General features: G+C 43.6%; 1 protein-coding gene across 2 annotated transcripts in view; it reads left to right on the plus strand.

The window, feature by feature from the left end:
- The window catches only part of mtcl2 (microtubule crosslinking factor 2), an 86,972-nt gene that overhangs the window by 57,958 nt on the left and 6,003 nt on the right, over nt 1-23,011 (plus strand). Inside the window, exons 6-23 of one of the 2 annotated variants that reach the window (XM_013277643.3) lie at nt 2,044-2,211; nt 2,347-2,500; nt 3,429-3,999; nt 5,338-5,638; nt 5,959-6,180; nt 8,419-8,556; nt 11,174-11,287; nt 11,473-11,703; nt 11,915-12,031; nt 12,112-12,279; nt 16,747-16,899; nt 17,525-17,641; nt 19,123-19,187; nt 19,311-19,473; nt 19,621-20,217; nt 20,338-20,605; nt 21,079-21,297; nt 22,360-22,797. In XM_013277643.3, coding sequence (XP_013133097.2) covers nt 2,044-2,211; nt 2,347-2,500; nt 3,429-3,999; nt 5,338-5,638; nt 5,959-6,180; nt 8,419-8,556; nt 11,174-11,287; nt 11,473-11,703; nt 11,915-12,031; nt 12,112-12,279; nt 16,747-16,899; nt 17,525-17,641; nt 19,123-19,187; nt 19,311-19,473; nt 19,621-20,217; nt 20,338-20,605; nt 21,079-21,297; nt 22,360-22,598 — 4,005 coding nt within the window. In that variant the 3' untranslated portion in view covers nt 22,599-22,797. The remainder of the gene's footprint in view (nt 1-2,043; nt 2,212-2,346; nt 2,501-3,428; nt 4,000-5,337; nt 5,639-5,958; nt 6,181-8,418; nt 8,557-11,173; nt 11,288-11,472; nt 11,704-11,914; nt 12,032-12,111; nt 12,280-16,746; nt 16,900-17,524; nt 17,642-19,122; nt 19,188-19,310; nt 19,474-19,620; nt 20,218-20,337; nt 20,606-21,078; nt 21,298-22,359; nt 22,798-23,011) is intronic. The other variant, XM_013277644.3, reaches the window with a different exon arrangement.

The raw sequence follows: 23,011 nt of genomic DNA on the forward strand, positions 1-23,011 counted from the left end.
AGCCCTGATCGAGCAGGAAAAGCAGAACAGCGCTGATATAATTATGAAAAGCTGCCCTCCATGAACGTTCCCACACATAAATGATACCCTGCATTAGAGTATGATATTGTAAAGTGTAGCATGCATATGGAACATGCCATGAGGAATTGTTATGGTCTCATTACAGTGACAGTCATTTTACGATAATAATTGAAAGCAGGCAAACAAATAAATACAAATGCGGATATTTCAGTCACCACTAGAAAAACCCGAACACCTCCTCCGTATGTCTTATTATTTGTTTCAGTCCAAACCTTCACTTCTGTTTTAAACTTCAGAATAGACCCTGAATGTGTCAAGTTAGGAAACTTCTCATCCTTTCTGTGTTTTGGCCTCACAACTCATGACTTTGTTGTTTGCGCGTCTCTGCTTATTTTGAGCGATTTCCTCTGGGGATCACACTCTTAGCTATCCAAACGGGCTGCTTGCAGTTTGAAGCAGACAGATCAGCAGTTCCCTTCTTCCTTCTCATCTTTACTCTTCTCCATCTTGTCCTGCAGGTGTTTGTACTTCCTGTAATCCTTACCTACTCAGTTCTTGTTTGCTTGGGGAATACAGCTCAAGTCTCAAGATTACACTTTCAGTCTCTCCTTCCTTTTGATTCTGTAGCTTTTTCCTCCACTGTTTTTGAGTCGATCCCCCCTCATTAATCTTCTGAGTCATTAGAAGAGTTTAAACACCGCCCAAAGACTTATTTCCCCGTCTGTGAAAAAAAGGGACTAAAGAAGTAAGCGGTGTAGGAGCTCAGGTTTTACACAAGAACAAAGTACACAGATGCAGAATAAAAACTCAGCAGGCTAACAAATCACCACAGAAGGTGTTTGCAGTGAAGGTAATTATCTACACCGCCATCTCTCTGGCTGCTAACACAAGCCGGGCCCGGGCTCCCATTCCAAGCCACATACCATAAATGGCTGTAAATTCGCCGGCCCTCGTCGAGCTTAATGTGGTTGGAATCGCTCCACAGGCCGTAAAACAAATACAACCACGGAGCTGCGTCTGAGGAATGGCTGCACGGGGTCACCTCAGGTCGACAAGGCTTAGTACTGAGTTTAGGATAACAGCACAGAGAGACGTCTTTTGACTTTTTTATTTCTAGGAAAATTGAATCGGGTTATTATACAGTACTTGTGGATTTATATAGTTATTTTGAGAGACTATAAAGACCTTGAAAAAGGCACCATAATGTTTCACCATTAGCCAGCATGGGCTTAATGTTGCACTGTTTTGTTTAGTTTTTTCTTTTTTACCAGCAAGCTGACAGAAATACAGAGCCCAAGATATTAAACTTATGAACATCAGAATATAAATCAGTCCTCAGATGATTCATCTTAACCTTTAATGCCGTCCAGGTCTCAGTCTGGAGGCTGCACTCTGTTCATGAAGTGATCTGACCGGTTCTCTTGTTGTGTGTCTGAGTGTGTCTGCAGCTCTGACTTTGTGTGTGTCACTTCGTTCAGCTCTGTATAACCTATGTCAAAGCTAGACTGTCTGTTGTTTACTCACTGAACCTTATCTACTCTTTTTTTCTCTCATTTACTTGTCTTCATTCACTTTTCCATTAAAACTTTTGCATAAATTATACTAATGGAGCATTATTTAATTATCTTTTTGTTATCATTTATTTATTGTAACACATATAACACAGCTTAGCAACAGCTAATTATATTTTTATGACTTTCTAATCATATGATGGACTGCCGTTGCATTTTTACAATTACACTGAAAGGCCTGAGGGGGACTCTCAGTTATATCTTAGACCCAAACAACTGGTGCTTTTATTAAATTTATGTGATTTCATTATTTTTTATCATTTAGTCTTATGCACTTTTGAATCTGAATTAATTTTTATTTTTAATGCAGATGATTCGATACTCAAATAACGACACAGCCCTCTGACATTTCCATAACGCGCTTGTGTGCATTTTGGTGTCTTTGTGATGCAGCACTTTTTATAGCGTCGTCACCTTTGTGCTCTCTTTTCGTCTTGTCCCGTCGCTGCAGGAGGACAGTTCAGACCTGAAATGTCAACTCCACTTTGCCAAAGAGGAATCAGCCCTGATGTGCAAGAAGCTGACCAAACTGGTGAAGGACAGCGAGGCCATGAAGGAGGAGCTGGCCAAGTACAGGTCGCTCTACGGAGACATCAACGCCTCCCTCACCGTGGAGGAGGTGAGGAAACGATGGGGCTCCTGGAAATACTTCACAATTTGCTACAGAGACATTTGAGCCAGTTTGCATTATTGAAAATGAAAGCATGAAGAATTAGGAGGTGAATTACTTTTCTCTGCTCATCTCATCTGTAAGGTTGCCGACTCCCCCCACACCCGTGAGGCAGAAATCAGAGTCCACCTAAAGCTGGTCGAGGAGGAGGCTAACCTACTGAGTCGACGCATTGTGGAGCTGGAGGTGGAGAACAGGGGGTTACGGGCTGAGATGGACGACATGAAGGGCCCGCAAGGTGGTTTGTCTCATCGTTTAATTATTCTGTGGTCCATTTTTCGTCTGATCTTCCACCCGCCTGGAGGTGTAGATTATCTTAAATCAACAGGAAACATTTTGTATTTAGAAATCTTACACAGGAAGTGGCTAAATTAGGGAAAAGACATATGCTGATATGCTGGCTCCTTTCAGTAAATAATGACCTCATATATACTTGTGTCTGTCACGTATTGCATAACATTAGCTGAGGCATGCCAAGCCAGATCCATGAGCTGATGTTCTTCAACTTCAGTTGTAAATTTTGTAGATATCCAAGCCTCTTTGCAACCCACCTGCACTTTAGCTGCTCCTTGTGAAGGTGTATCTGACCTAATCAACATCATGGGGTTTTATTTGCCTTTTACCTGCTCTGTTTTGTACTCTGGACTCTCCGTTCTGCTGTCTCTGCCTCAGGCTTTTAATGTATGTGCACAGAAGGGCAGGAAGGTATGCTTTCCCTTAGGCTTTCAAGGGCAGACAGAGCCATACTGCTCATATAAAATACTGCAGATGAATATAATGTTTTCTTTACTGAAGTTGAAAACCTGGATACTAAAGTGATTAAATTCCTGACTGAAGTAAGGCAGATTTTTGTAAAAGCCAACCCAGTGATCTAAAAGCTCAGGCTTTACTGTATATTAGGTCCTTAACTTGTTTATTTTCATTTTTTCTTTTCGTTTTATATTGTTAAATTGCTTTTGAGACTGTTTTGTAAATTCACTGATTTTGCTGCTTGGATGATAAGATTGATATGTCCTTGTTAGCTGTGTAGTAAAGATGAGGCTAGAGTCAGTAGCCAGTTAGCATACAGTGCAAAGACTCAAGGAAGATACCAAAAATATGTTCTTTTGTTTTAATTTTTGCCCTTGTTTGTTTTAGCATCTAACTTTTGTTGCTTTTCCCCTTAGATGGTCCTCAAGAACTCAGTGGTGTTGGCGGAGGTCTTGGGGCAGGCCTCGGCCTCACAGGAGGGGCCATGGTGCTTGGCGGCGGGGCTTCATCTGAAAACGTCATGGAGCTCCAGAGACACCTGCAGTTTGTGGAGGAAGAGGCAGAGCTGCTGAGGAGGTCTCTCATTGAGATGGAGGAACAAAATAAACTTCTGATGAACGAGATAAACCGCTATAAATCTGAGCTCCCGCCTCCTGCATCCGCGCTGTCGTCCAACTCATTAATGTCGCTGACAGACGGGATGCTCAACGACAGTCCGGTGCACACGTTACAGGAAGGGTCGGTGCTTATCAGCACTGACACCCCGACTCAGGAGGAGGAGCTCCGAATGGCGACGCTTCAGATTGGAGAACTAAGCGGGAAGGTGAAGAAGCTTCAGTATGAGAATCGCGTGCTTCTGTCCAACCTGCAGCGCTGTGATCTGGCTTCCTATCACTCTCCCGCCTCTTCATCCTCCTCCTCTTCATTAAGACTGGCCCTGGAGACGGATGCAGAGGCTGGAGACTCAGCTGAGTGCCTCCCCAGCAGGTAATTTCATATTTTCTCTTTTCCTGTTCGCTTTTCAACATTTTTGGGTGGAACTGAGTGGAACTCAAAAATGATCAAGAGAAAGTCACCTTCAAAAAGCAGATTTGTCATAATACAGCCATCAGACTGGGCCTCAGTCTGCTAACAAGACTTAGGCCCAATCCCAGCCTCCACACTTACAGATTCACAGATTTTGAGTCACGTTTTCTTTCAATCGTGAGGACTTAAGGGTGTCCCACTGTGAAAATAACATGCCAAAAAGCTCTAAAGTTGACATTTTGAGTCTTTTATCTAATTTCTATAAGTCTGCATTTCTGCAAATTTTACCTAAATGGAATTACACAAATTTCATAACAGTGTGGCGAAACACGGGCTTCCTGATCGTAATTATAGACGAGCAGACATAATGATAAGGAAACGATCACAGGAGCATCCATGTTGTTCAAGTAGATCTGGTCCATTAACTAAAAAATGTAAAAGAAGAAAGTCTCACGCCCACAATTATAGGAAACATGTTGTGGCGTTGTCAAGGGAACATCATTGCAATATGTCTCAAAATGCTCTATTAATACTATTTGCAGGCTCATGAACTCACACACTGTGGCACTGCTGCTGCACACACAGGCGACGTCATTCAAGCCTGTGAGGGTTTGGTGTTTTGGGCGTTGAGTGAACATTGGAACTGGACTTAAAAGACTTTATGAGCCAGTGCTGATGGTAGCTGATCTGAGCATGTGGCTTGTAAACAGTGATAACACAAGCATGCTGATATTTAGCAGGTGTACCGCGTTCTCCAATCCAGCTACAGTCATGTAAAAAAGAATGTTTTTCATATGAGTGCATAGAGTCCGGTGAAAAAGCTGCTATCATTCAGCAGCTTATACAACAGCTTTAATAGGAGTAACTTGTATGACTTCAGTCTCTCATATCATTGTGGAGAAATTTTGGCCCACTCTTCTTTATGACGTTGCTTCGGTTCATTGGGCTTTGCAGGTTTATTGCGCAGCTCTCCTAAGCTTTTTAATCAGGTTCACATCTCTACTTTGATTGGACCATTGCAACACTTTGATTTGCTGCTGTTTTGGGGATTCCTGTCTGGTTGCATGAGTCGGTTTGGGCTGGGCTTTAGCTGACAGACAGACGGCCTCACATTAAGGCCCAACAGCCAAATCAAAACAGTGTTAATAACGGAATCAGAACAATATTACAGGGATTGAAAGGGAAGCATTTATCCTGTGGGAAACATCAATATATGTTTAAATATTTTGCAGAAAAACTGCAAAATATATGCACCACATATCAGCTGTTAACACCAAAACCTTTTTGTTCTTCCATCAGTCCACCCCAGCGCAAAGAGCCGGTAGGGGGTGAGAACGACGCCCTTGAGATTAAGGAACAGAAAAAGAAGATTGAGGACAATGCTGACGCCACAACATCGCTGCCTGTGTGCCTGGGGCAGAAGGACCATGATGCCTTGCTAGCCATGAGGGACCAGGCTCGCTTGGTTTCTACAGCTATACAGCTCCTGACCTCCCCCGAGTCGAACTGCCTCTCTTCATCCCCATCCATCTTTCACAAGGTCTGCAACAGTGAGGCAGCAGAGCCGTGTGATCTGGAGAAACCGCAGCCTCACAGCCAGGTACGTGTCCTCTGTTTTGTCTCTTGTTGTTCTTCAGATTAAAAGACGCAGCTTCTCAGTGAGTTCATGAGCATTTTAAATAGTGGCAAAGTGGAGCTTTTTGCATTTCTTTGATTGAGATGAAAGGGTTACTGCAAGAGTGTGAAACACCGTAGCCTAGGAGACAAATGTCTGCGTCGTTCTCTCTGGAATTTTTTTGCTACTGATTGTTCAGCCACCTGCAGATTAAGCCCTGCAGCTTATCGTTTATCAACTCTAGCCTGTCCCTCACACGGCCAGTAATGACTGTGGGATAAGTTCAGTTATTTCTGCGTCCTCAGATCTCAGGGCTGTCTGATCTGGCCGACCGTCCTCTCGTTGGTGCTCTGACCAGCAGGCTTCAGGCCCTGCACAGCCAGCTTCAGTCCTTTGTGGAGAAAGTAGACAGCCTGGGTAGGACCCCAGCGGGTGGCAGGGACCTTGAGGTGGAAGGGGAGTCGCCTTGCACCTCCACCACCTGCTCTGGAGACGGCCAGGATCCACAGAACAGGGCAGAGGAGAAGGTAAACGAAAAGGAACACTCCCCTTTTTTCACTCCTCGTCACGCTTTTCTTTTATTCCGTATGTTTTTGTTTTTTCAAGCTTTTCTGTCATTTTTCTGTTCTAGTTTATTTCTCTGTTCTTTCAGTGCCTACTGTTAGTTTGGCTGACCAGCACTCCCAGTTCCATTTCAACATGCTGCTTTAGTTTCTCCTCACGGTGAAGAATGAGCTTTACACGGCACGCTCAAATCATCCCAAACGTTAAAATAAAATGTTATTGTTTTCTGTCTTATCATTTTAAATTAACTTTAGTAATTCAAGCCCTACAGATAAGGGGAAAAACAAAGATGTCTTGACTTTAGGAACACTTCTGATGAAATCAGATTTGAGCTGCCGGTGTAAGCCTCTCCACGTGATGTTACCCGTGTCCTCTGCATGCCGTTGAGTTGTCTCCAAACCTGTATTTAGCTGCTGCTTTAGGCCTCAAATGGAGCCTGTTTGATGCATGCATATAGTGACATTATTAAGCTCATATAAAGTTCTGTTTAATCAATATATACCAAATACACAGAGAGAAGCCAGAAGCTGACTACAGAATAATCATCTCTTAACAGAAAATTAAAAAAAAAAACAAAAATAGAACAATTGTGTGTGTTCTGTGTGTTTTAGTTGCTCTTCGGTTTATGACTTTATTTATATTAGTTTCTATTTACTGCACAGCGATCCGTTTTTGTCACAAGCACAAAATGTGGAGAAAGAAAAACTCTGTGCTGTTGAAATGATTAGGGACGATGTGAGAATCCAAGTTGTCCAAACTGATTTGTCGAAAGCAGCAGAAAGCCAAAGTGAAGCCGCTCTAAGAAGATTTCCAATCGTGCTTCATTTGAAATGCTCCACTCGGAAGTTCTTGGCGCACAGTCGATTGTCACACACTGAGGATTTACTCTCAGCACCAAATGTATTTTCAACTATCAGATGGCCCATAAAAAGTCCAATATGGGATTTTTTTCAAAAGTTAACAGTAATCAGTCGAGGCTTTGGCTTTACTCGGCTGCCTTGTCCTTTCATAATGTGATGAGTCGTTTTTATTTTCCCGCCATCAACTGTTGGGAATACATTTTAAAATTACATAAAATCTGATGAGACTCAAACAGTAATGTTGGGGTGGGAGGGTGGGTCAGGGGTAAATTCTGCCACTGCATTACCATTTTTTCCCATTTGTTTAAAATTCAAGTCTTTCGTGACTTATTAGCAGGCAAAATATGGAGACCTCTGGAATGTTTTGTTGTGCCTTCATGGAGAGAAATTTGTATCTACTCTGATCTGATCGAGGTGTTGCTTGGAAGCCGCTGTGATGAAATTCTATGTAGTTTTAAGTGAAACTAGTAAAAATGCAATGTTTAGACTCCATTAGAGGCCAATTCTGAGTTCCAATCCCCCTCCGATCTCCCTTTTCCTCCCTCTCTCCTCTCCCCTCTTTCTCTCTGCACGGGCACCATATCCGATCGATTTCTGCACTTGACCTCACCCTTCCCCACCTTTCCCCAAACCTTCTTTTTGCCACTGCTCCACACATCCTCACCTAACTTCCTCACCCCTCCTCTTCCTCGCACCCCTCACATCCCTTTCTTCCAACTCCTTTCACATCTTGCATCAAAACCCGTTTCTCCTCCTCCTCACCTTGTTGCCCCTTCGCTCTGACCTTTCATCCTAACTGCCTTACTCCTTCTCTTCTCCTCCCATTCGTCTTTTTCTGCCCTCTCTCCTTCTCCGTTTCCTCCTCTCCCCCCATTGCTGTTTTTACCCCCCGGTCTCTCCATCCTTCACGCTCTTCTGCGTCCCGTTACGTTCCCTCTGTCGCGCCCTTCAGCCGTTCATTCTACCCTCCATCCTCCTCTTCTTTTTCTTCTCCACTCTTTCCTTCTCTTCTCTGACCAAGCTCTTCTTCCTCTACATCCTCTTCTTTGTCTTGTGAGGCCCATAAGTCATTATTTGTTCTGTTTTTTTGTTTATTTTTTTATGTAATGTTGTCACATTGATAGGAGCCATTTTGGTTGTATTGTTTTTTCTTATTGTTGTGTTTGTTTGTCCTGCTTTCTGTCATTTCCTCTGTTTTGCTTGTTTTTGTTTTTGTTTGGTTTAATTTTTGCCCCACAATTCCTCCTCCCCCATCTCTCCCTCTCTCTCTCTCTCTCTCCTCTATGATTCTTTTCTGTTTGTTTTCTTTTTCTTCATTAACTTGCCCATGCATGCATGCAGCAGCCTGATTTTAGGGACCAGTCGGAGCCAGAAGCGAATGATGAAACCGAGGAGAACAGCCAATCAGACAGCAACGAGTTGCAAAATCAGGAAACCAGCCAGCTGCAACATGAGGAGAAGGAGACAGACGGTGCAAAGGTGAGAGGCTCAAAAGCCCAATCCGTGACATTGTGACACAAAGCTGCACACGAGGCCTGACTTTTCAGAACTGGTCCATCTCAAGGCTGACAGCTAACACAGTTACCTGGAGCCTGGAGCCAGTACTTTAATATCAGATTTCTTACTCTCTTTTAACACTGAGTATTAATATTTATTTATCACTGAATATGTTTGTTATGTGTTTGCTTTTTCCACGTGCGTGGGTGTACGAGGACATACTGTAGCCTGAGGTTACTGGTGCCTTACATTTGTGGCAACCTCACGCTAGCAACACAGTGTTGTAAACAAACAGTGACTTCACTGTCAGCCGGGGTACTGACAGGAAGACCTTTGTCTGGTTGACTTTTTGGTGGTGTGTTTCCGTGGTAAGCAGAGCCGTGTGTGTCTGCCTCTTTGTCTAAGGGGGTGCCCAAAATAGAATGACGAAAAAATATTGAATGCCAAATAGTAAAGACAGAGTGGAGCAGTGACAAAGCAAGGCGAGAAGCCAGCATTCAGCATAATCATGCAGTACAGTGCAAAAGTCTTGAGCCACCCCTCGTTTCTTGAGGTCCTTTTTTTGCTGCTTTCACAAAAACAGTGTCTTATGGAGTGATTCATCCAAATGTAAACATTTTAGTTCAAACTGACATCAGTATCTATAAATGAAAAGGAGAGATATTACAGTGACTGTCTACAGCCATCTGTAAAACACAGTGGGGGCGCTGTCATGGTTTGGTGCAGCATTTTAATCAGTAGTGTTGTCATAAGATTGTCAACACAGAAAAGTACCACCAGATTTTATCCACCACGCAATATCATCTGGAAAGTGGCTGATTAGCAAAAGCTTCATTTTTTCCACATGACAATGATCCCAAATGCACTGAGAATGAAGTAAAAGCTTATCAGCGGGATACCTGATCATACAATAGACCTCAGTGTTATTGAAGCATGCGAGATCATTTTGACAGAGAACAAAAAGCAGCCAACATCCAAAGAAGAGCTTTGAATGTCCTTCAAGAGGCCTGGAGAAATATTCCTACTTAAGAAATTACAAGAAAGCTGCCTAACAGAGTTCAGACTGTGCTGAAGAGAAAGGTGATCATACCAAATACTGGCTTTCAAGCTCATTAGAATCGCACAAATATATAATAAATTACAGCATATTTCCATGTCTGTCTGCACGTTTCAGTAAATCGCTGCTCCCATTTCCAATTATAAAATATAAAATATAAAACATGACCGATGGGTCAGGACTTGCATGCTGTACAATAATAAATGGCACTGTTTATATTGTACAGGCAGTGGAGCTGGGTTTGTTGTCTTTATACTAAGCTAAGCTAACCAAAAATAGTTTCACTGTTTGTGTGCATAGCATAAAGATTAGACAGCTGGATGAAGCAGTAAGAATGGCTCTGACCAAAAAATATATTTAAAAAATCACCTATTAGCATTACATTCATTACACCCATACTTTTAACTCAGTTACATTTATATAGCACCAGTTCACAACAAAAGTCACCTCAAGGCTGTTTATACTATGGGGGAAATACCCTCCTGTATTAGAGAGAAAACCCCATCAATTAGATGGTCTCCTATGAGCAGGCACTTGGCAACAGTGGGAAGGAAGATTTACCTGGTTTGTTGCCATCACACATGAGGTCACTCCATCAGGGGACTTAAGTCAGTGTATAGGCACAGCTGCTGGTGATCAAGAACTGTAAACCACTAATAACATGCTGCTTTTATATTATGGTTTTCAGCCGATTAAACAAGACACATCATCCAGTTATTATGAGAGTGGAACTGATCCCACAAATAAAGAAAAGCTCTTAAAAGGCTAATAAATACTTGGAAAACGCTTTTTAGCATTGCATTCCAATTAAAATCACCATATTTAAAAGAATAAAAGTGTGATGAGTTTGTGAAATTATTCCCAGACCTTGATACAAGATTTGCTCTGCTATTAACAGCCTCTGATGTTGTAGCGCATTTTCCGTGGGCAGCTGCCACCTTTTCAGAGTGAGTGAGTCACTGTTGGAACAGAGTTTCCGAGTAGTTTTTCTAGCTGAAGGTGAAGGCCGCGTGGTGCCCCCGATGGAGGGTGATGGAGGGCGGAAGCTGAGCCCAGTGGAGGGTGAAACAGGACATTAAGGGTACAGAGGCAGGTCGATGGATCGCACTCACTCAGCAGCCAAATGAGGCATGGGGAGAGCATGAGATCAAGCCTGTGTGTGTGTGTGTGTGTGTGTGTGTGTGTGTGTGTGTGTGTGTGTGTGTGTGTGTGTGTGTGTGTGTGTGTGTGTGTGTAGGCCTACAGCAGCTCGCCACAGCTGATGTGTGATTTAAAGGCTGTTGTATCACAAACCTACCATAATATGGATTAGGATGCTCACTCTTGGCTGTTTCTTACTTTTTTCCATTTGCTTTCTTGACCACTTACCTCCCATTACGGCGTCCATTTATCTTATTCATCATCCTTCTCTTTGATTGCTTACTTTCATCTCTTATCCTACCAACATGTTTCCCTTTTAACTGCGATTGCCGTTCCTTTGTTTCTTTTTTGCCCCTGCCTCCTTTAATGGCTCCTCCCTCTTCTATCACATCTTCCATGCAGCTCAGCGACCTTCAGGTTCGGCTCTCAGAAGCAGAGGAGTCGGTTCGAGGAACTCAGGAGGATCTGGAAAAAGAGAGGCAGGGTCATAAAGAAATTGCTGTTAAACTCACACAGGTCAGTTTGCACCCTTGAATACAGTTGATTGTCTCAGTGATCTGTTCTGACTGGATCTAAAGATTTAACAAATTATATATTATATATTACTGTAGATAAGTAAACATCATTTAGGTGTTTTGAAAGAATTAATGGGCATTTGGTGACTGCTTGGGCTACTGTGTGTTTACTGTTGTTTCTCTTAGCTCCAGGAGGAGCATCAGAAAGCCATGCTCCGACGAGACTTCCAGCTGCAGAGTCTGGGTCTCCAGGCGCGGCTTCAGAAGAAGTTGTGGAGCCAGGAGAGGACTCTGCTGGTCCAGGAGTCGCAGCACCTCAAACAGGCCCTTTTACTGCTCAGCCTCAAACTACGCTGCTTCCTCAAACAGTGGAGGCTTGGCTGCAAGAAAGACACAGAGTGGAAGGACGTCCTGGAGGTACGAGGGAGTGGAAGCTGCAATCTGTGGAAGCTGGTCCATAGTTCAGTTTGTTTTGAGCAGAAACATTGATTTATATGAAGCTTGTCTGTGTGTAATCTTCTTCTTTAAAATTTCCAAGCTTCAAGATTTAGCTTGGTAGCTTTAGGTTTCCTCTAAAATACTGGAATATGTGATCTCAGGTGTTGCTGTTCTGTGATTGGTTCTTTAGATAAACAGCCTGAAAGATCTCTACCTGCTACTGGAAGAGGAGAACCTGCCGAGCCCTACTCACCAGACTGACAAGAGAGCTCCTGCAGACGAACAGCCACTCAGCCCGACTATAAAGGTGGGACAAGTGAAACTCGTGCACACGCGCACACGCATACTTGCACACGCTTATGTGGATTACTTATGTTTCCCTTGCAGTCGAGCGCTGTGAGCAGCACTTTGGCAGACCTAAAGGTCGCGCTGCAGGACCTAAGCGGAGAGTTGCGACAAGAGAGACAAGGCTCACAGGAACTCACTCAACAGTTCGCAAAGGCCAAGGCATCATGGGAAGTGGAGAGGACCGAACTAAAGAGCCTCATAACACAGGTAAGGAGGAAGAAGTGCTGCTACTGTAAAGAAGTTTCCAAACTGATCATTAGGACGCTAAACAAAAATGTGTTAATGAGGTCCAGTAATACAGAAAATGCATCGTAACGGTTCAATTTTCCTGTCCTGTAAACAGCTGGTTTAATTTCTACTGCTATGAGTGCAAATTAGACAGATGTTGGCGTTTAACAGTCATGAGCTACTCATGCTCAGACTGTTGAGTAGAGCGAAAAGAATACTGAACAAAGAAAAAATGAAGTAGTGGAAGTATTAAGTGTAGGTGAAATGCCCCCTGGTCAAAATGAAGTACTTCTAAATCTGAGTGATTTCTGTCACAAGCATTTTGTATAACCATACAGTTATTGTACACCAGCTGGGCCACGCGTTGCTTTGAAGTGGCCGATAGTCTTTTTGACAAGTGGTTTTTAAAATTAATGGCATCCTAAGGGTTCAATTTCATCTTCTCCATCTGTCGCATGTTTTGTGTTTGTCCATTTGAGCTTTTTATCCCCCACCCCACTCCCCCCACCCCCCCTTCCCCCCTCCTGCGCCTTTCTGTCTTGTCTACAGGCAGTAAGTAATGGTTTTAATGTCTCCTCCCCCTTCTCCTCTCTCATTGTCTCTCCGTCTATCTCATAACAGCAGTCGAGGCGGTAATATTGTTAATTAACAGCCTCTGAGATAGAACGTTGGCTCTGTGTTACCGCCCAGTAATTGAGACGGAAAGAGAAGGAAGAGAGATAAATGAGAGGAGACGGAGAGGCCTCTTAATGTTAAGCAATTAAATGGTGAATGGTCCGTGCTTATATAGTGACTTTTAACCTTAGCTAGGTTCTACAAAGCACTTTACACACGGACACATCTGTCATTGTCTGGCCCACAGAGGACGATTATTATTATTTTGGTCCTGATCTAAGTTTGCAAAAACATATTTTCTATTTCCCGATGCATGTGGTAATTGCTACCCGGTTATAAGTTAAATTGTAAACGGTCATTAAGTTACATATACAGTTTGGAAATAAAGTCCATCACATGTGCAGTTTTCTGTTAGAACCTATAAAAGCACACAGTGATTTCAAAGGCATGCAGGAAAAGCACCAAACTCCACATTTGACCTGAAATGAGATTAAAATAATACTTGATTTGGTCCCCGCCTGTAAAGAAACAAAAGAATCCACACAAAGACCGATGGAGGCATCAATCATTGTCATGATGAGAGAGATTCAGGTCTCGCGCTGGTGTCCCCTGATTGGCAGCTGGAGATGAGAGCACTGTGACGTAGCTGCAGGTTGCTTCCCAAGATTGAATTTACTGACACGCGATTGCTGTCTAATCAAAGATTGACTCCACCTGCCTGTGATTCATTACGGTTGAGGCAATTTATTGCATTGCCCGAGCATGCGCACACTTAAGAGTCATTTATTGCATCTGAACATTTTCCACCTTATCGCAAATGTTCTCAGAATGACAAACGAACATCTGTGCTACACATTTACACCCTTATTCCCCTTCCTGCCCTTTACAAACAAAGTATGTGTTACCCTGGCTGAGATGCCACAGCTGGAACCAATCTCTCCTCAGCCAGCAACGCACACTGTAAAGTATGCCATCAATTTGCCTTGCATGTGTGTGAGTGTGTGTGCGCACATTCAGCAACCAGTCGACCACATCAGTGCCAAGGCTTCCTGGCAACACGCAGTGAATCCTCCAGCTGTTGCTTCATTGGACGAGTCAAGTCAATTTCAAACTCCGTCCTATCTGTCAAACAGCTCGACTGCGAATTAGCTTTGCCATTCAGCGTCAATACACAAACACTGTCAGCGAGGTAGAAAGCATATGTAGAACCCCGAAAGCATGCAGGACAAGGCCGTCTCGTTTTGTTTTTTTCTTAATCACTCATCCGTACTGAGTGACTGTAGGGCACGTTATGAACGCCTGCAATCTCCGTGATGACAGAGCGCACAGCAGGAAGCTCTGATCGCTCGTTCATCAAATCTGTTGAGTTCCCTTCGCTCTTGAAGCAAAGATGACAAACGACACTTTAATGTGCCACTCAAAAGCAGGTGCAACTCATAAGTAAAAGACAAACTGTTTTGTTTTCTTAAAATAAGACATCCAGCCGTCCCCTTAGTTGATCTGTCTTAAACAAGTCAGTGTAGCTCCTCCTACTTTAAAGCCCCACCCCCAAGGCAGATTTCTTCTTTGCAGTCAGAAGGTTTGAAGAGCACATGCTCACAGACATCACGCAGAGCCAAGAAAAGAAAAAAAAACTGTCTGAAATATAACTGAGAGCACTCTGAAGCCTGAGCGTTTGGCTTTTGGCATTACTTATTCTTATTACAGAATCTGACATCAGTATATGTAATTACTTAGAATTCAGTAGAAAAGCATAATAGGTTCAAAGGTCTGGTTTGATTCAAGCAACAAGAGCTGTTTGGTGGAGAGGCGTCTTTGCTTTGTTTCCATGTGTGATGTCAAACAGTCCACAGAGACATCAGTTAGTTTAACAGCTAACTGGTATAGGATAAAGGTAATTATTAATAGATAACTTTGCTGTTTAGTAAATATGAAAATAGCACATATATACACAATGAGGCCATTGTTGTATTTCTAAAAAAATATTTGTTTACACCTGTTGAGACTGAATATTAAGTGAAAAAAAAACATTGAATAAAACCGCTCAAAAGCCGCATGATGAATGTGCGAAATGTAAAGGTAAACAATCTTACACCAAAACCGATTCTTTACGCATGATCTGAAGTGTTTTGGGGGGTTGTGGTTAATAAACCACGATGTAGTGATTTACACATTTGCCTACCAAGCAGGACATATGTGGTTTGATCCTGGGAGGAGGCACTGATCCCTCTAGGGTTGCATCTGGTCTAAAAAATAAATAAATGAAATCTTCTAAATCAAACATGCAGAGCTGCCTGCTGTGTGGACGCCTTGTGAATAAAGGAGTGGCCGAGAGCAGCTCTCTCATTCTCTGATTATTAAATCAACTCTTCTGTTTCATTATTAAAGTTTTAGTTGAATAAATTGAATTTGCCAACTTGTTGGTAACGAGTCATGAACCAGATGGCTCTGATGCACCAGTACATGCCAGTCATCCTGTAAAATAGCCTCCCCCTCACCGGCTCAGTAGTAAACCTCGTTAAGACGTGGGGCTCGTTAGGCCGTCTTCATCATTAACAAGAAATACTACTTTGCGTTGGAGACATGGAGTTGGGCTTAGCATGTGCGATGGCCTGACAGTTCCATTAGCACCATGTACGGATGAATCGAAGGAGGATTGATAGGTCCGGAGATGTGTGGGTGGGTGCGTTTTGTGTGTGCGCCTGTTTGTCAAACTGATGGGACCGGCAGTGTGGCCGTGTGGTGAGCTATGAGGCGCAGACAGAGAAAAAGAAGAAGCGGGACTGCTCATAAAAATTTCAAGCTATCCCACCTACAGGCTCCGTGACAGAAGGCCAGATTTATGGAGAGTGAAAAAAGGGGTGGTAGAGCTCAAAATAGAGGGCGAGAAAGCTGTGGAGAGAGGGAGAAGAGGTGAGGCAGACGGGGAGTGGGGTGAGAAAGCTTTAGAGAGGAGGAGAGAATGAATAGCGGGGAGGAATTCTGACAGAAGCGATGGCAACGGAGAAATAGAGGAGGATGAAACATGGAGACACGCTGGAACTTCCCAATTGCAAATCTCAGTGTGGTCAAAATGAGTCACAGTTTGAATCTTGACAAAGACCATTAACTGTGTGTGTTACAAAGTTTGAACTCGGGGAAAAAGCAGACTATCATTATTGTCATTTTCAGTGTTTGTTGTCATTTAAGTTAGTGAGGCTGATCTCTGCCTATGCAGCTTACTAGGACTAGCTTCTAAAAAAACAGTTACTTATTCTAATGGTCCTCAAACCACGTCTTTATCGATATATAACAAGAAGGTGTCAAAATTCATCGTTGGTGAATCAGATGCATGTGGGGAGCAAAGGCTGGCCCATGTGGTCCAATCCAACAGATGAGCTACTGTGGCTCAAATTGCCAAAAAAAAGGTTTTGATAGAAAGCTGTCAAAATACACAGTGCATCACAGTTAGTTGTTTATGGGTCTGCATGACCACAGGCCAGTCAGGGTGCCCATGCTGACTTCTGTTCACCGCCGAAAGCACCAACAATGGGCGGAACTGGACCATGGCACAATAGAAGAAGGTGACCTGATCTGATCAAGCCAATTTTCTTTTACATCAGGTGGCTGCTTTGCAACGCTTGCCTGATGAACATCTGGCACCATAATGCACTATGGGAAGAAGGCAAGCTATCAAAAAATCCCAGCGTAGTCGGGATGGAGTGTTGAACAGATCTGGAGTGTATTGTTACTGAGATAAGGAGTAGTCACCATTGCCATCTTACTATTTCCCTGAACTTTGAGGAAAATCAGTATATTTTGGTGCTAACTGTGTCTCCTTTGACTTTCCAGCTCGAGACCAAAGCCGGCAAATCAGTGACAGGCATGTCCTCCACCGACGCACTGGACCCTCCAGACCTAAAGGTGGCACTGAAGAGGGAACGTGAAGAACATCAGCACCTGCTGGCTGAGTCCTACGCAGCAGTGATGGACCTAACTAAACAGGTAATACCCGAGAAAATTGTTGAGTGATGGTTCTGCAATAAAGGACTACAAGAAAAATAGTAGTTATTGGATGTAACCTCAGCTATATGACTATGCTTAGCCTCCTGACAAGCTTCATCATTGGCTCTGCAGGGTGGCCGTGATTCAGCCCCTGATGCTTTGGCTCCACCACTCCTTCTTTCACTTGTATCTCTTCCTTGCAGTGAGATTAGAGAGATGCAGCCCTAGGAAATGCAAACATTCTTATTTAGATAAATAAATATGCATAATTATTATTAGTGTTATTACATCATTTAATTTTCCATTTAATATTCCTTTTGTTTTCTTTCTAACTGGTGTACAAATCAGTGTTATTTGTTATTTCTTCTGGAGTTTACTTACTTGCTTTATTGCTTTATCTCCACAGTAATACACAAATGTGAGTGTGTGCATGTTAAATATAATCTAAACAACTACTTTTGTATGCAAAGTCGGTGATCAAGTTAGGTTGCAAAGTAAAAGGCAAGATAATAATAATAGATAATAATAGATGGAGACTTTCACATAATTTCAACATCACATCCAGTTTGTTTCCTCATCCACCTCCTCTCGCCTTTCCCTTTTAACCTACCTGTGGACCAATCAGCTCCAGATCGGCGAGAGGAACTGGGGCAGAGAGAAGCTGGAGCTGCTGGAGAGATTCAGCCAGGAGAGAGCTCAGTGGGAGCAGCGACTGAGAGAGGCCACTGCGCAGCAGGGGAAGGTATGATGGGTGGGCTTGTGTTAGGGAGAGAAATGTCAAAGCTTATCTTGTGATGATAAAATCTAAAAGGACGAAGGTGCGTGTCAGAGATAAGGAGGACACTGATCATGTATTGGTTATTGGCTATTTGTTATTATGACTTCTCAAACAACTTCAGTTTTTCTTGCAAGCTTTGCAGCAGCTTAAATGTCTTGTCAGCTCTATTTTTGGTCTCAATGTTTTAAAAAGATGTCTTTCGGAAACTAAGTCCACTCATTTATGCTGAGCAGGTCATGTTTACCGCCGAGGCTTAAAGTTTAGATGACTACATTTGCCATCTTTGGGGTTGTTATTTTTATCTCAGACAAGTTTGGTTGATTCCGACTTTAACCACACAGCTGGTAATGTCATGATGTGAGTAAGGAGAACCCTCGCTTGTGTGACTGCCTTGCTGTGGTTGAGCTGAGCTCACCGGGAAAACATAGTCAGTCATATCTGCTGATTATACACCAGCGCAGTCACTGCCAAGCTCCTGCAGCATGTCTGGGAAAGGATGATGAGGGATTGCATCAGTGGTCGTTAAAGGTCTTTCCTTCAAACACAAAGGCAGAAATTAAAATCCAGACACACAGACAGGACCCTATCATCTGTCTTTAGTTTTTTATTTTTTGTTTTTTAGATGTTTAGACTGGTGTGTCCACTCTTTCTCGCTCTCTTTCCTTTCCAACATTCTGTTATTCATTCCTCCTCTACAGCAAGTGATCCTATTTTATTTGAAACATGGAGTTTTGGAAAGGACACAACTTGTCTTTTTGTTTTATTCACTCTGCTCCCTGCTTTTGTCTAAATCTCCTCAGTGTGTGTGCACATTTGTGTGTCTGTGTCGCACTCTGTCAAACACAGACCTCATATGCTTGTGTTACAGTGTCAGAGCAGATTTCTGACATTTGGTTTCAGTGCCCCCATCAGGCCAGTTTCTGTAAAGATTAGTAGCATTTTTTTAACATTACTTGAGAATTAAGTCCTCTTGGAATCACATGTTATTTATATATTTATAAATAAATTTTGTTTTCCCTGCCTTGCAGCTGAAAGTGAAAATCCACCGGTACATCTGTACAACACATCACCTGCAGAAGTCCTTTTTTTCTTCCTCCTACTGTCTCTCATTTTTTGTCTTACCCATGGAGAATTAGCTCCCGAGTGTGCGATCACTCCTCAAGTGTGAAACACACTGACTCAGCATTACCTTCTGTGTGTGTGCATGTGTGTGTGTGTTTGGATACAGTTTGCCACAGACATATTATACCAGACAAGGTCTCTGCTTTCTCCTGTCAGAATAACCTATTGATGTCTTTCGGGTGTGAAAAAAACTATAAATAAAGACTGTTACAGGAATAATTTGTGCAGATGATGCAGGTTATTTAAATGCTAATAAGCTCTTTAAAAAGCAGATCCAGCGAGTTCCTTTTCACTGACAGCCTGGATCTCCTTCCTTCTTAAAGTCGAAGCCACCAAGCGGTGAATCGTCTCCGGACTCAGTGGTTGCTAACGGAACAGGGTCACCAAGGTAACAGTAATAGATCAATTTCAGCTAGTTCATCAATTTTAGCCCATTACTCTACTAATTTAAAAAAAAATGGTGTCAGTGTGTTTTCTTGATAGCTAAGCATACGTCCTCTTTTCTCATCAGCTCATTGGTGAAAAGGATCAAGTCCACGTTAGAGCTGGAGTGCTCGGAGGTCAACGGAACAGCCAATCAGGGGGAGAAAATACAGCTTGCTGCCCCGCCTCTTTTCATTCCCTCAGATCTGGGCGACAACACCAGAAAAAATTGGACCTGCCTAACCAATGAGGTTAACAGCTTATTTATACAGAGCTATGGAGCCATGGAGCTTATAGTATATTATTCACTGTATTTACCTAATTAGCTGTATATATTTGTAATGTTTTAGCCAAGTAAGTAGAAAGTTGTCTTATTGTTCTGTTGTCTCTTGTTTCAGACCCCTAAGATCGTTGACACCTGTAAAACATGGGACGGTCCCAGCGGCTCCTGCAGTCGAGTAGGATCACAGCTGGACTTGGAGCCTGTGCAGAGGAGCTACACTGCTCCAGACCGCACCGGCATCCGGATCTACTACAGCCCTCCAGCCGTGAGACGCACTGATCACTGGAGAAGGAACCAGGAGGCCGAAGAGCCAGAGCACACTCAGAATGGGAGCTTCTTGCTGGAGGTGAACGGCTCAGATGCCAGCGTAGCTGCAGTGGAAACCCTGGACATTCAGCGTCAATCTGCGTCCTCCTTTTCGTCCTCCTATGAGCAGTGGCTGAGCTCCCTGTCCAACCAGCACAGGAAGCTGTTGGAGAGCAGAAGCAGCTGCATTGCCAGATCGATGCCCAGCGTCATCAGTAACACAGTTAGCGGCTCGGCTAACAACGTGGTTGATGGGATGTCGCCCTCTTCTCCTTATCACACCCTGGAGATCGGAGAGATTTCAGCCAATCTAAGTGACGACATGAAGGAAATGACCAACTGTGTTCGACAGGCCATTCGCTCTTCATCTTTGGAGAGAAAATCTGGCAAGGAACCTGGGAGTCAGGTAATGCTTTTTATTAAGGTTCTCAGTTAGTTATTAAACGGAAAACAAGTTTGTTTTTTGATTCCAATAGGTGTTCACTTTTTTGCTTGTTATCAATAAATATTTATTTTCTCCACACAGGCAGTTGCTGTGTCCACCAGGTCCACACAGACTGCAACCCAGTACGTCAGCATTGGTCTTCAAACCGAGAACCTTCCCAGCAGCAGAGGCACCGGGTTACATTCCAAAGTCTGGTCTCCTCGTCCCTCTTCAGGAGCCACTTCCTCTTTGGCATCGGCAAGAACTCGGCAGATATCCACATCACTCGATAAAGTTCACAGCCGCATCGAGAGGCCGTGCTGCTCGCCCAAATACGGATCACCAAAACTACAACGCAGAGTGTCTTCTGGTAAATTTGTTTTATGATTATTAATGTCCATCCATCCATCCATCTTCTTCCAGGTCGCAGGGGCAGCAGCCCAGACCTCCCTCTCCCCAGCCACCTCCTCCAGCTTGCCCGGGGGAACACCAAGGAGTTCCCAGGCCAGCCGAGAGATATAATCTCTCCGCGTGTCTTGGGTCTGCCCCGGGTCCTCCTCCTGGTGGGACATGCCCAGAACACCTCACCCAGGAGGCGCCCTTGAGGCATCCTTGTCAGATGCCCGAACCACCTCAACTGGCTCCTTTGGATGTGAAGGAGCAGCGGCTCTACTCTGAGCTCCTCTCAAATGACTGAACTTCTCACCCTATCTCTAAGGGAGACGCCAGCCACCCTTCGGAGGAAGCCCATTTCCGCCGCTTGTATCCACAATCTGATGATGATGATTATTTATGTATACTTTTCAAGTTTTGAGATGACTAACACTGTTGCCTTGTTTTTAGGCTCTACCTCCAGACTGGATGGGGCTTCCTCCTCCAGAGACCGCAGCCTATGGAGCCTCCAGCAGAGACCCATTGGTGGTGGTGGAGGCTCGGCCTGGGCTCGCTCCACCACCACCCGGGACAGCCCCGTCCTGAGCGGCCTCACTGATGGCCTCTCCAGCCTCTTCAGTGTCGTGGAACACACTGGGAGCACAGAGTCCCTGTGGAAGGGTGACATAGGTAAGCGCTTAACAAACCTACACATACATCAACTCTGTGATGGTCCAAAGTATTAAGTGCCAATAAAAACTGTCACTTTAAAAAAAGGACACAGGGTTATGTAGTCTTGTTAACTTTTAGTTTAGGTAACAGATAGAGATGTCAGAGAGAGAAGCTGTACCAGGTGGTTGCTAAGCTGCATCGAAAGATATTTTATATCTTTTACAGTAGAAGAAGCACAAATGAGAAATAGTAAGAGTATACTCTGCTAACGTGAGTGCAATTTCTTTTTTCTATTTTTTGCGTGCTTTTCCTCCTCACTTGTTACATCATATGTTATCTTAGGGAAATTTACACAGAAAGACTTTACAATATTACAATAGAGAGAAATGCTCCAGTTGCCATTAAGCAAATACTTGGTGACAGTGGCAAAGAAAAACTCCCTTTTAACAGGAAGAAGCTTCTCGCAGAACTAGGCTCAAGGAGGGGAGCCATATATTTTGAAAGGCTGATATTTTGAATAATAAGTACGTAACACTCAGTGCATAAAAACATCTGTTCTTAGAACTTCACTCCCTCTAAGCCGACATTCAGAGAAGGCGTGTGTTTGCTAACAGCAAATGTTTTAAAGAGCAGCCGCTTCCCAGAACTTTCCCACTGCATGGAAAGTCCCAAACTGAGCTGCTTCCTTTACAGTTCTCCTTCTTATCTAAAGTGAGCACATGAGCACACTATAGCTTGTTAAACAGTAACTAAGCAAGCATCCACTGGAAGAAAGAGGCAAGATAAACAATAGTCACCTGTAATAATATTTAACAGAAATTTTAAAAAGAATGTAAAAAAAACACAGTATGCAAGGAAGGAAAACCTCAAGTGTGAAACATGAACCTTCTATGTCTAGGAAGAGATTTTAACATTTGCATAAATTTATTACTAGAAAGGAAAAGGAGTGCACAACCTTTTGGTGTGAGTAGTAATTCCTGCTCATTACATCTTGAAAATGCTTTTAATATCAAGCACGCTTCTAGCTCTCAGCTGATCCTGTTTAGTGCCATACCCATTGTTGATCTCACTTTGCATCAGGACCAAGCCAGACTGCCAGCCCAGCTCGGCACCTTCCTGCCGCAGGAAAACCCTCGGGGCGGCGGTGTGTGGACCAGACCCCAGTTCTCAGCGGTATGGTGGCGTGGTCCAGGAGTTCTTCAGGAATGTCTGCAGCAGCCGTGGCCTGGAGGAGCCCCCCTGTCTGGGGAAAGCGCCCAAAGAGAATCTCTCGGCAACCTTGGAAGTCTGGGTGTCTTGGCGGGTTTCGCCAGCGTTGATGAGCCCAAGCCAGAGTGCGTGTCAGTGGCTGTTGGGGGACTTGGCACACTGGCTGGGTTGGGTGGAGGCAACGACAGCGTGACCAGAATCGTCAATAAGAGGTTTATGAGACAGACAGCTGGGGAGGAGATGATCAGCATCATGGGAGGAGGCAAGGAAACCATGAGCAACGCCGTTGCTGCTGGATCAGGGACAGAGGTGAGGTCCATGTAGGATACCTTGGTGTTGTGTTGTTTTAGACCAATAATAAAAGCTCAACATGTCAATGCTGTTTTTTTTCTTCTTCATTTTAATTTCCAAACCCCAATATTTTTTTCGGAAACATGCAATTGACACAAGGCTAAATTTGCCTCGGTACAGTTTTAACAGTTTAGCTTAATTAAAAACTGTGCACAGTATGTAATAGGAAAAA

Source organism: Oreochromis niloticus, linkage group LG20, assembly GCF_001858045.2.
Source record: "Oreochromis niloticus isolate F11D_XX linkage group LG20, O_niloticus_UMD_NMBU, whole genome shotgun sequence".
Lineage (NCBI taxonomy): Eukaryota > Metazoa > Chordata > Actinopteri > Cichliformes > Cichlidae > Oreochromis > Oreochromis niloticus.